The sequence below is a fragment of the Hippocampus bargibanti genome, linkage group LG12 (assembly GCF_051943395.1).
Source record: "Hippocampus bargibanti isolate YZ-2025 linkage group LG12, ASM5194339v1, whole genome shotgun sequence".
NCBI classification, from domain to species: Eukaryota; Metazoa; Chordata; class Actinopteri; order Syngnathiformes; family Syngnathidae; genus Hippocampus; species Hippocampus bargibanti.
In genome coordinates, this window is record NC_142745.1 from 4,814,504 (window position 1) to 4,826,958 (window position 12,455).

The 12,455-nt window shown below is 40.4% G+C and overlaps 2 protein-coding genes across 2 annotated transcripts in view; one reads left to right on the forward strand and one right to left on the reverse strand.

Annotated features, from left to right (window-relative positions):
• fmoda (fibromodulin a) overlaps positions 1 to 12,455 on the forward strand; it is a 37,119-nt gene that overhangs the window by 11,140 nt on the left and 13,524 nt on the right. The window lies entirely within an intron of this gene.
• Positions 494 to 6,278, reverse strand: prelp (proline/arginine-rich end leucine-rich repeat protein). The gene is made up of 7 exons (XM_089010986.1): positions 6,174 to 6,278; positions 4,037 to 4,448; positions 3,764 to 3,949; positions 3,525 to 3,682; positions 2,428 to 2,624; positions 1,176 to 1,251; positions 494 to 1,057 (listed from the first exon to the last, which is right to left on the reverse strand). The coding sequence occupies exons 2-7, from the start codon at positions 4,442 to 4,444 to the stop codon at positions 967 to 969; spliced, it is 1,116 nt and encodes a 371-aa protein (XP_088867112.1). The 5' UTR covers positions 4,445 to 4,448; positions 6,174 to 6,278; the 3' UTR covers positions 494 to 966.

A 12,455-nucleotide genomic window follows, 5' to 3' on the forward strand; every position in this document is an offset into this window, starting at 1 on the left:
CATTTTATTGACACACTTGTGAAAATTAGGATTGGTTATCAATACCGCTAAAAAAAAGTAAAAATTGTTCATCGGTTTTATTAGCTATCTGACTGGCTGGCTGGCTATCTAGTTAGCTATGTATTAGTTATATGGCTATCTATCTGGCTGGCTTTCTATCTAGCTATATATTAGCTATCTGTTAGCTATCTGGCTTGCTGGCTAGCTATATAGCAAGCTATCTATTAGCTATCTAGCTGGCTAGCTATCTATCTAGCTATTTATTAGCTAGCTACTAGCTAGCTAGCTCGCTTTCTAGCTATTTGAGTTACTGCCAGGCTGAGTGAACGCTGGCGCGTGTGGCTGCCGCTGCTCACCCATAGAAAAACTTAACCTGTGATTGTAAAGTGACCTTGTGACTCCTCAAAGGCACTTATAAATGAAATATTATTATTATTATTATTATTATTATTATTATTATTATTATTATTATTATGAAAAAGCAAGACAGAAATGTTCAAGACACTGTTTATTCATTTAATTATTATTTGTACAGCACTTTATCCAAGGAAAAGGAACACAATGACATTATATGCATGCACATTTTGGCCACTTCCAACTACATAGTAGTTGGAAATGTAATGTTGTCTTTTCTATTCTACTCATGAACATACTAACTACATATATGAAGCGAGTCAGTCAACGCATCTGTATTTTCAGTCTTTTTTAATGTTTAAAGATAAGAACAGCACAACACACATTTATTACGGACTGATATATTTCTATCAACAATAATGTGTTTCATAATCTCATTTAGCAATTCCTCAAGTAGACAAATCTGCACAATCGGTAGAAATCAGTGAAACTTTGGAACCTTCCAAGTCGCTGCGGTATCACCCAGAGACAGTTTCACAAAGTGCACGTGTGGACCAGGTATGGAGGGAGGGCGTGAGCGCACCGCCCTCCTTGCTTCAAGGCAGACTTTGCCTAAATAACAATGGAGTGAAGGTGTCTGAAGCACATGATGACATCCAGCGGTATGGGCGGGCTGAGTTGATTTCCATCTAAGCGCAGGTACCTGAAGCAACACCAACGTGACTTAACATGTCCATCAGCGACGTAATTGCTCCATGACATAATATTGGAAGTCTTCATTTTCACTTCCTGTTTTGGCTGCTCGACGTCACTCTACTCACCTTAGCCTGGGAATATGGCTGGGGTCGCTCATGTCGCCCTGCAGGCTGCGTGGGCAGATCACAGTGCCATTGATATCTGCAGAAGGCGCACCATTGACTCATGAACAACCCCGTTTGCGGTTACATCATTGTAGAATTCAAATCTTAAGTAATTTTAAAGTGCAGTTACGTGGTGGATATAAACGTACAATGGGAATACAAGGTGTGCCGTGGAAAATTGATATTACTAAATGTTCATTATGGCAAAGTCTTTGGTAACCGTGGCTGGCTGTGTCGTGTATTTTAGTTTGAAGTCTAAACGTTGTGTTCTGTGAAGGTTCAAATGAAAGTGGAAGTGTCATAATAACACTTTTAATGTCACACGATCATACACTGTCATTATTGTACATATTCATCCATCCATTTTACAGTAGGCGCGGGGATATTCTAAAATGGTTGCTAGCCAATCACAGGGCACACAGAGACGAATAACCATCTGTGCTCACACTCACGCCTGGGGACAATTTTAGAGCATTCAGTCATCTTTCCATGCATGTTTTTTTTGGAATTTGGGAGGCGACCGGAGCACTCGGAGAAAACCTACACAGGCCCAGGGAGAACATGCAAAGTACACACAGGAAGTCCGTAGCCGGAATCAAACTCTCGACCTCTACACTGTGAGGTGGTCTTGCCAACTCATGGGCAATTGGGCCGCTTCAAACCAAAACAAACTCTTGAACATAATCAAAGGTTATTTTAGGGATTGAACTGTCCATAATCAAAATTGGATGTGTTCTCAGCCCAGCATGTCCACCTCCGCACTGTTTTGCATCACTTCCTGTTGCAACACACCTGAATCCATGATTCTCAGGATCGGCTCTTCAGCAAACTTTGAAGAAGCATAGGAATTATCCTCTTCCTTTGAATCAGCTGTGTCGCTGGAGGGACGACGGGTAGGGCAGCGGCCCTTGAGGATCGAATTTGGACACCCTTGTTCTATAGTGATACTGAAGAAAATGCTTCGTCCGACACTTTGCTAATGACTCAAGTCTTGTCTTGTCTGATGCGCCGGAGAGAGCATTGAAGTCAGAAATCCAGCCCTTTTCTGTCATGCTAATCCTCATGAGAGTCATGAGTATGCTGGAGTCGTACAGGCAAGAGGCAGGGTGCACCCCAAATTGATTTTCCATTCCGACCAGTCACGGTTGTCATCGAATTATGAAACAAAAATCACAAAGCTCACATCATTCCAAGGAAAGCGCTTTGAACTTACTTTGAATGGTGTTATGATTGAGGTGCAGATGCTCCAGGTGAGTACTGAAGAGCGGAATGGTAGTCAGCTGGTTGTGAGCGAGCTGAAGGTCCAGCAAAGTGGAGATGTTGAACACGGCCCTGGGGACGCCTTTGTCCCTCAGATTGTTGTAGTTGAGTCTCACAAAGGCCAAGTGAGAGAAATCTTGGAAGTAATCTCTGTAGAGGAGAAGGACCTTTTCTTAAAATTTTGTAGTCCAAAACATTTGGTGACCTAGATAATAGGCGTATCGAACCCCCCCCCCCCCAAAAAAAAAAAAAAATCCACCTCGCCATCCCATTAAAGATCACAATATCAAAAACAGATCCTTATACAACACAATTCAAAATCATGAACTTTGTTGGAATGAATGTGAAGTTCTTCCCCCCCACCCCCCAAAAAAGCCTTGTTGGCTTTGGAAAGCATTATTTCTCTTTCTTTCCAACCACATTTGTTTTTCCTTACATCCAAAAATGATTTCAAGTTTATTACAGAGTATCGAACAATGCATCCCAAAACCAACAGACATTCCCAAAAATCCATTACTGCTAAGTTCATTGTTGAAACTCCCTCAGCGCATTTTTTTTGTCCCTTTACTTGAGGGAGGCTCAAACTCAAGACGAATTCATTGTGCACTTTTAAACAAAGTTTGTCAATAGAGACATTCCTGATTCTGATATTGATTCCAAAATGTTGTACTTGTAAAAATAAATGTAGTCAGTAGTGTAGTGTAGTGTATTGTGCTGAGGTTTGACTCATGTTCTGAGTCTTGTGAAATCTGCCTAGCAACAAGTGACCATGCAACATGGCCAGGAAATGGAATCAAACATAATTATTGTTATTGTTATTTTTAATCTATGTTTTAGTTTACACTCCAAAACTAAAATTACCCTTGATTCTGAAGTAGAATGAATAAAAACATTTGATAATAACGCCCCTGGACCCCCGGCCCCCTCAATAAAAAAATACTCTGAATTTGATTTAAGGCGCTTATTAAAAAAAATGTATTATTATTATTATTAATGCTGATTTGATTGAGTTTATCTCCAATTTAATTCGTTGTAACTCAAAATACTTGCTTTGGGATGTCCTCAATGCGGTTTTTGTCGAGGAAAAGCTGTATGAGGCTGTTGGGTACGCCAACGGGCATTTTTCTTAGCACATTGTGGGCCAGATTGAGCTGCATCAAGCTGGACAAATCCTTGAAGGTGTTCTTGCCCAGGTTGCTGTCACTAAGCTGGGAAGGAAAACATCACCGCCATATTGACGCCAAGTGCACGAAGAACAGGCACGAGTGCATCAAAATAGAGAATTTCACCTGGTTGTGGTAGAGGTCAAGCAGGGTCAGGTTCCCCATTTTGCTCAGTGCGCCTGGGGGTATTTTCGAAATACGATTCTTACTGAGACGGAGTTGTTCCAGACTTGCCGGGAGGCCCGAGGGCACCTCTTTCAGCTGGTTACGTTGAACGTAGAGGTACAACAATGCAGGTATTTTCTGGAACACCTACGCAAAGATATAAATAGAACAGCGTGGATGTTCGTGGCATTTCGCAACGCGCATCTAACGGCACCATGGCGGAAGCTGTTTTACCTGTTTGTCGATGCGATGTATGCGATTGTTTGCCAAGTTGATCCAACGGATGTCGGTGGCATTGACAAAAGGCTCCGCCGTCACCTCTGAAATGTAGTTGTTTTGAAGGTACAGATAGTGAGTTCTGAGCGGGATGACAGGGATCACGCGGATGTTCCGGTTCTCGCAGTTGAGCGAGTTGGGGTAGCTCGGAGAGCAGAGGCACTCCCTGGGGCAGTCGGGGTAGGGTGAAGGAGGGCCGAGGATGAGCGGGGGGATGTCCGTCGGCTCCCGCGGCTCGAGAACCGAGAGCGGCCTCGGGGTGGTCGGGCGCCTGGTGGGCTTCTTTGGCCGAGACCTCTGGGCGAGCGCCGCTCCGATCAGAAGGAGCAGCACCAAGGCAGAGAAGAATCCTGCGGGGGCCTTCATGCTCCTAAATCAACATCAATGGTTGCATGTTTATTTTGCTTGACATCACTCAAGGCGGCGATCTTATTTACACTGAGTTTTGGTTTGTGGCTTTGTTGTTTTTGTTAATCGCCGGTTGGTGTTCTTCCAATTTTGATGGGATTCCACATACAAACTGATGAAATGAATCATCAAGATGACACCGTGCATGGTATTAAATAAACAACAGTGCCACTTTTGAGAGCAGAATTGTATTCTGACAATTGGGTTTTGTTTGATTTCATCACGTTTGGATTGGATTGGATTTGCCTTTATTAGTCTCGCGGTGGAGAAATTTACATTTCACAGCAGCAAAGTTATGAAAGGAATGAAAGTAGAAAAACAAATTACATGAGCTTGTTTGTTTGCTTGTTTGAGCGTGTTTGTGTTTGTATTACGCTACGATCGAATTGTATTTTAAAGCCTTGGGAGGGGAAGAGTTTATGATCAATTTGTAAAATCACTTCAAATGACTTCTACTGAGCGTATTTTACAAAGATTCCACAGCATATAGCTATATTTTTACGTTTTAAGACTTGCGCTGTATATTCAGGAAGTCTTGTTTTCGAGTTGATGACGACGCCCACGTGACGTCACTAAAGGACCGCCATTGACCGAGAAAGCAACACACAATGCATTTCAATGCATTAGATAAATAAAAAATACAGTAAATAAATACATAAATAAATAAATACATACATACATAACTATTACACTAAATAAAAAATAACTAAATAAATAAATAAATAAAAACAAATATATCCTCAGCTAAATACTTGAGTCATTTCTGACTGAACAAGACAAGAACATTTAGAATTACATATGGTTCTGCGTGATGTCATCCAAAAGGCATTGTTGGGCTGCTTTCATGTTTCTCATCTTCAACCAGACTCACATAAGAATGGAATGGTGGGAAAGAGAGTATGCACTCCCCCCCACCCACCTCCCCCTTCTACCCTTTTGAAGCCCTCCTCACCAACACACTCTCCGTATTAGTATAACGATGTGATTGCCAAATATGTTGTCATATGGGTGTGGCTGGCTGGTCTGCATTAGTGATGCAAAAAAAAAAAAAATGTGCATCTGTAAATGCATCTAGGTGCAACCTTTCATGGTCGAATCAAAACAGTCAGTCGAATATTCTAAATCAGCAAAATTAATAGTTATGATTTTGGGTTACATTTGTTGCTCATTGAAGGGAATTGAAAACTCCAGTCTGTGTCAATCATGCTACTCAAAATTATCCAGAAATTGGATCGGAATTCGTCATGAAAGAGAGTCAACAGTTTTCCTGCCAATAGTTTCTAGCACACTTTGTGATTTTAACGCTTTCCTACACCACGTCGCCCGATAACATAACATAATAAGTCGTCAACCGTATTAAACGCTGAAATGCCTTGTTCACAAATATTTGTGTCTTGGCTTTGAAAACGTTTTGAGCCACAAAATATACTTTTTTTTTGTGTGGGAATCTGCGAGTGTGGATAAAAGAAGTTTTGAAGGGGAACTAACATATCAAGAGAACTTGTATCTCCTGGGGTACCCGACTGTGGCAGGTATGGCAGAGAGCAGCGTCGCCGTGGAAACACTCTGGCATTTGCTGTTCATGTGCCAATCATTTCATTACACAACCCCCTGTTTTGAGAACCTAACATCGCAGTAAAAAAAAAAAAAACAACAACAACAACCCTAAACAAATAAAGTTCCTTACCTGCCTTTGGTACCTGCCCTCTTTTGTCAAGTCACAAGTTGTGTCTTTTCTTCTTCTCTGCCTTTCGCCCTCCTTCCTTCTTCAGCAGTCCACTCCCTCTCTTCCTCTCTGTCCCTCGCCCTCCCCAGGTCCCCTCCTTCCTCTCTCTCTCTCTCTCTCCTTGACTTGTTTGGCTCTTTTCCCCTCTCAAGGTCACATTGCTTCGTTCTTCCTGACCCATGACTTTGACTCTTCATAGTGAGTCTTGATTTCTTTCCTTCATGGACAAAAACGAAAGTAACGTGGCCACTCTGGGATATTCGCATGGATGCAGAAAACGTGGGAAAGATGGAATATGACATACTTTACATTTTCCGAGCCACCCAGCTAGGATTGTATTGGCATCTCTCTCTCTCTCTCTCTCTCTCTCTCTCTCTCTCTCTCTCTCTCTCTCTCTCTCTCTCTCTCTCTCTCTCTCTCTCTCTCTCTCTCTCTCTCTCTCTCTCTCTCTCTCTCTCTCTCTCTCTCTCTCTCTCTCTCTCTCTCTCTCTCTCTTTCTCTCTCTCTCTCTCTCTCTCTCTCTCTCTCTCTCTCTCTCTCTCTCTCTCTCTCTCTCTCTCTCTCTCTCTCTCTCTCTCTCTCTCTCTCTCTCTCTCTTCTCTCTCTCTCTCTCTCTCTCTCTCTCTCTCTCTCTCTCTCTCTCTCTCTCTCTCTCTCTCTCTCTCTCTCTCTCTCTCTCTCTCTCTTTTCTCTCTCTCTCTCTCTCTTTCTCTCTCTCTCTCTCTCTCTCTCTCTCTCTCTCTCTCTCTCTCTCTCTCTCTCTCTCTCTCTCTCTCTCTTCTCTCTCTCTCTGTCACTCTCTCTCTGTCTCACTCTCTCTCTCTCTTTCTCTCTCTCTCTCTCTCTCTCTCTCTCTCTCTCTCTCTCTCTCTCTGTCTCTCTCTCTCTCTCTCTTTCTCTCTCTCTCTCTCTCTCTCTCTCTCTCTCTCTCTCTCTCTCTCTCTCTCTCTCTCTCTCTCTCTCTCTCTCTCTCTTTCTCTTTGTTCTCTCTCTCTCTCTCTCTCTCTCTCTCTCTCTCTCTCTCTCTCTCTCTCTCTCTCTCTCTCTCTCTCTCTCTCTCTCTCTCTCTCTCTCTCTCTCTCTCTCTCTCTCTCTCTCTCTCTTTCTCTCCCTATTGTTGACATGAAGGCACTCACATCTCATGTGGTTTTCATTAGCAGCATCCTACGGCAAACTGCATGCATGGGTTCTTTCTTTTCTATACAAGTTAAATGTACCAGATTCGTACTCATGGCACAAGTGATGGGTTTTCACCGTCGAATGGTCATTAGCCACATGTAGACCATCCGCCAGTCAAACAAGAATGGATTATATTGGTACCAAAATAATAATCATAATAAATTGGTCGTGATATTTTCAATGCGCTCACAAGGCCATCTGTAACTGAGAAGTCTTTGTTTGTCCTATCAACCACAGTTGGTGTTTCGTGAAATGAAATGCACACATCTCCAGAAACCGTCATTTGTAATACGTGCAAGCAGGATCAACTCCCAGAGCCATAAGAAATGATTACTTGCTTCCAGTGTATTTATTTTTTTGCCCACAACTTTGCTTGCTAACAGCTAACCGGAGCAGTCACAAATTTGTTTCTAAATTATTCAATGGATTTAACATGAATATTTTGGGAAGACTTATTCCCACCATGCCACAAGATTAACTCACTTCCAGACGTGCAAAAATGTGTCCACTCCAGTGCCAGGGTTTTTGTCATTGTCACTTGAATTCCAGGACCCATAAAATATTGAATTTTAGGACTACATAAACATTCAGAAATCTTACACGCTTTACATTCATCGGAAAAAAAAAAATCCTAAATTATATGGGTCTGGAGTTATATGAGCTTGAAATGAGGGCGGCTGTCTAAAAATACAATGCAATACATACATATCGATTTATATAATACTAGCTGAAGCAGGAACAAAGCGCTAACATGGAAAGAAGGGAAATGCTGCCCCTTTGTTGAAAGGCAGCGCTTTATCGGCACCCAAGCATGAAAACATAAAACCCAAACAAATTCACGAATGGCGCTCTCTGCCATATTTTCATTTCCCGAATACATTCGCGAATGGCAGGACCTGGAGCAGATGAATTCAAACCTGCTGTCTGAATGTGACGTAGCACAGCTGAGCCCAACATCTGTTTTTCACTGACCTCAACCAGAAATGGAAAATAAGACATTCACTTTTCGTCATCTTCTTTCTTTTTTAAATCCTGTTAAAGATGCAACGTAGCGAAAGGTGTCTTTATAGTTCAAAAAAAAAAAGTTGCTTCCATTGAGCTTGTGTCAAGTGTTTAAATTCATTTAAATTTAAAGGACAATTGACGCCTCCGGACAAGTTGTGTCCATAATTTGTAAAATTACTTCAAATGACTTCTACTCAGCGTATTTCACAAGTAGTCCACGGCATATAGCTATATTTTACGTTTTAACACTCGCACTGAATATTCAGGAAGTCTTGTTTTTGAGTTGGTGACGATTCCTGACGTCACGTCACGGAAGGAACGCCCCTGACCGAGATAGCGACACACAATGCATTTTGGGTCCTTTGTTTGGTCTGAAGACTTCGTGTTGATCCGTGTTGATGACGAAATTAGAAGGAAAACACATAAATAACGCAATGGTCAATCATTGTGCGTTGCACCAAGACTGATTTGACTCGAGTTGACACAAATTCCCAGCAGACAAATCAGTCCATTTCCATGTGCATTTTCTGGGACGCTACATTTCATCCAGATGCCTCAAAATGACACGAATTACTTCTTTAATCGATTGCAAACATGTATGCTTTCCTCTTCAGAACTATTTGAATCATATTCATAACTGGATGAGTAACAAGAAAGCATCTTCTCCAAATCTGAAGCCATTGTTTTGATTCTCCAGCAATGCAAGACGTCTTGGCGTGACGTCACGAACAAGGGGGCGGGACTTTCTGAAAATTCCAATTCGCAGCTCAATTTGTTGCAGTTTTAGCACACTTTAAGTCATTTTTATTGGTGTTTTTCATTTGACTAAAAATATCAGCCTGTGTGTTTTGGGTATTTTAGATGCTATAAAACGTTTTTCTGATGTTGGTTAGGAAACAAAAAAAATGGTGTCTGTTGTCCTTTAAGCACAGTGTAATTATTTGATCTTTATTTTTGCAGGCATTATGACAAAATGCACGCAGGCATCGTTGGGATGTTTGTTTCATTAGAGGTGATGAATATACGAGGCGATTAGTGTGATTCGTTTCTGCATGCGCACGCTGTGTCACATGACCTCTGGAATGCAAGTGGTCTGGCTCGCGGTGCTCAAATCCACGCAGATGGACAACAAAGGGCCAAATGTTTGCACTGAGCTTCTTACCTGTTGTTTCTGGACGAGTGATATTTATTGAGGGCTCACACTTGATTTTACTGCAGGAAAACATTAAAAGTTGCGGCTGTTGTGCTCTCTATTATATCCTCGAGCATCTGCTTTCCAAACAGATGGTGAGCGAGCCAAGTTCAGGCTCGGGTCCAAAATGGAACGATGTGTATTATAATCAAAGTCCCATCCAATAACGGGCTCTTCTGTCATTTAAAAAGCATTTTATGTTGTGTTTATTGATGAAAGATCGAAAGAAGATGAATGGGATTAAGGGCCCAAAGGTTCGTAAGTAAAATTCTCTCCATCATTGAGATAGCACTGTACTGAAATGTTGTTGCACACATTGACATGAGACAACATCACATCCTGTGAGCTGTGTGTGAACATTCTTGTCTTTTTCATGCCGCGCCTAAACGGCCCAGCACAAATCAGGCCAAATTCCACATCTCTGAAATCCGCAAGCCAACTGTATTGGCTGTTAAAATTCAAACTCTCAACTTTGTGATTTTGTTTTCTTTTATCATGTCTCTACAGAAGCCATTATTAGTCTCGCAATGGAGAAATTTACATTTCACAGCAGCAAAGGTACGGAATATATATATATATATATATATATATATATATATATATATATATATATATATATATATATATATATATATATATATATATATATATATAATTTTACATATATATTATATATATCCATATATATATCCATATATATAATATATATTCCATAATATATATATATATATATATATATATATATATATATATATATATATATATATGTGTGTGTGTGTGTGTTATGGAATATATATTATATATCCATATATATGGAATATATATATACACACATGTCTGTGTGTTTATGTGTGTGTGTGTGTGTGTGTTTATATAAATCATTGGTGACACAAATGCAAATGTGTTTTTAGAATATAACCAGAATTTAAGTCTGATCAAATACAACACAATTTGTTGTTTTTGTTTATATTCAGATTCATATTTTATTAATGTATTTGTCCCATGCGATATTGTCCTGATGTTTTCATAGCTCGCGAATTAGCTAAATCCAGGAGCTGGTTTTTATTGAATTAGTAGATTTTGCCTGTCGTTATATAAACACACAGAAGTCTTCCTCTGCCTTTCTTCTTTGCATGTTAGATCTACCAAATGTCAACAGTGATTACCAAAAAAATCTATTTTTGCATGTGTTTGTGATCCAGCTGGTGAATCTGACAGCGCACATCAATATCTTTCAGTAGTGACCCATAAAACCGTTCTTCTACTCATCACCTTCCATCAACACAGACTTTGAGTTTCTACAATCTGACCGTTAACTTGTCATAAAACAGCAGATGACTGAGTGAAGCGTATGCATTCCCTTACTTGCATCTCGGGCCCATTGTTTCAAGTATGTTGTTTCTGAAGACTATTCAAAACTTAATGCTTACCAGAAGTAAATAAAAAAACAGAAGAGAGAGAGAGAGAGAAACAGAAGTGCCACAAAATTGTATAATCAGCACTGTGGAGACATAAACATTTCTTGTTTATCCTCATTAGAATGTGTTCCAGCTGTGATTGGATGCTACATTGGTCATAAAACGCATTAATACCTCAGAAGTATTGCATTGCTGAGTCAGCAATGTGATGCATTCAGAATAGTTAAATATTTTTCTATGTCGTACACCATCAGAAAAGAAAATCCAGTAGAACAAAGGTGAAAAACTAATTTTTTTTGCAACAGGCCACATTGTAGTTTTCTCTCGGGGGCCGTTATGAATTTGGGCAAACTATGAGAATGTTTCATCCCCTCCACACAACAGCGCACAACAAATTAATGAATAAATAAATGAAGTCAAGAATAATGACTGTGATTGTGGTTTACATATGACAATTTGAAATTTTGGTTCAGACTTTAGTTAGCATCATGACACTTGACATACTTGATTTGCTTTCGCGGGCCGAATAAAAGAATATGGTGGGCCAGATTTGGCACCCGAGCCTTGACTTTGACACCTGTGCAGTAGAAGCTGAATCTTTCAATCTGTTGATTCAAATATTCAACAACTGTACAATTCATTGGGAGAAAAATAGCTATTTGATTTTATGACCAGAAGATAACGCGCGCACACACACACACACACACACACACACACACACACACACACACACACACACACACACACACACACACACACACACACACACACACACACACACACACACACACACACACACACACACACACAAATAAACAGTCCAGTATTAACTGGTGATTTGAGAAGGAATGTCAAGAAAATCTTTCTTCCAGGGGAGAAAACAAAAGTCAACACTCACTTGCTAATGTTCGACTAGTCTCCCGACTTGCCATCTGTTTTAACTTTTAACGTTATATAAGGTGAAAATAATGTGTTGCACAGGAATAGCAAACTGTGAACAAATATCAACTTAGTGCATTTGGAATCCATAATCACAAGTTAAATGTAGACAAACGTGAAAAGTTACCTAAAATGGAAAACATTTGGGGTGGGGTCGTAGGTGTGTTCCTGCAGCCGTGTGTGTTTGATTTTTTTTTTCTTCTTGGGCATATCGTAGACATTTGAAAATTTTGCGTGATTCAACTACTAAACAAAATACTCATTCACTAAAGTTTTTAAGGCCATTTTTTGTGGGCGTGGCCAATTACTCTGTGTCCCTTTTGCTCAGTCGGAGTAACAATTGCGATCAAACTTAACCACGACGGTATTGAAAGTTGCTTAGTTTGCTCAAATGTGCCCCAGTTTTCTAGAACAATATCCAGGAGCAAATAAGAAGCATCTGGAAACATTAACAGTGTTAATTTAACTGCTTGTGGACAAAAGAGCTTTGTCTTGCTTGGTTTTTGGTGA

What these genes read in the sequence shown, in the direction of transcription:
- prelp (XM_089010986.1), bottom strand. Translation starts at nt 4,444, where the DNA reads ATGAAGGCCCCCGCAGGATTCTTCTCTGCCTTGGTGCTGCTCCTTCTG. An exon ending in CAATCATAACACCATTCAAA is followed by an intron (nt 1,252 to 2,427) that starts GTAAGTTCAAAG and finishes CGCCTTCTGCAG; the next exon opens with ATATCAATGGCACTGTGATC. An exon ending in AGCCATATTCCCAGGCTAAG is followed by an intron (nt 1,058 to 1,175) that starts GTGAGTAGAGTG and finishes GTGTTGCTTCAG; the next exon opens with GTACCTGCGCTTAGATGGAA.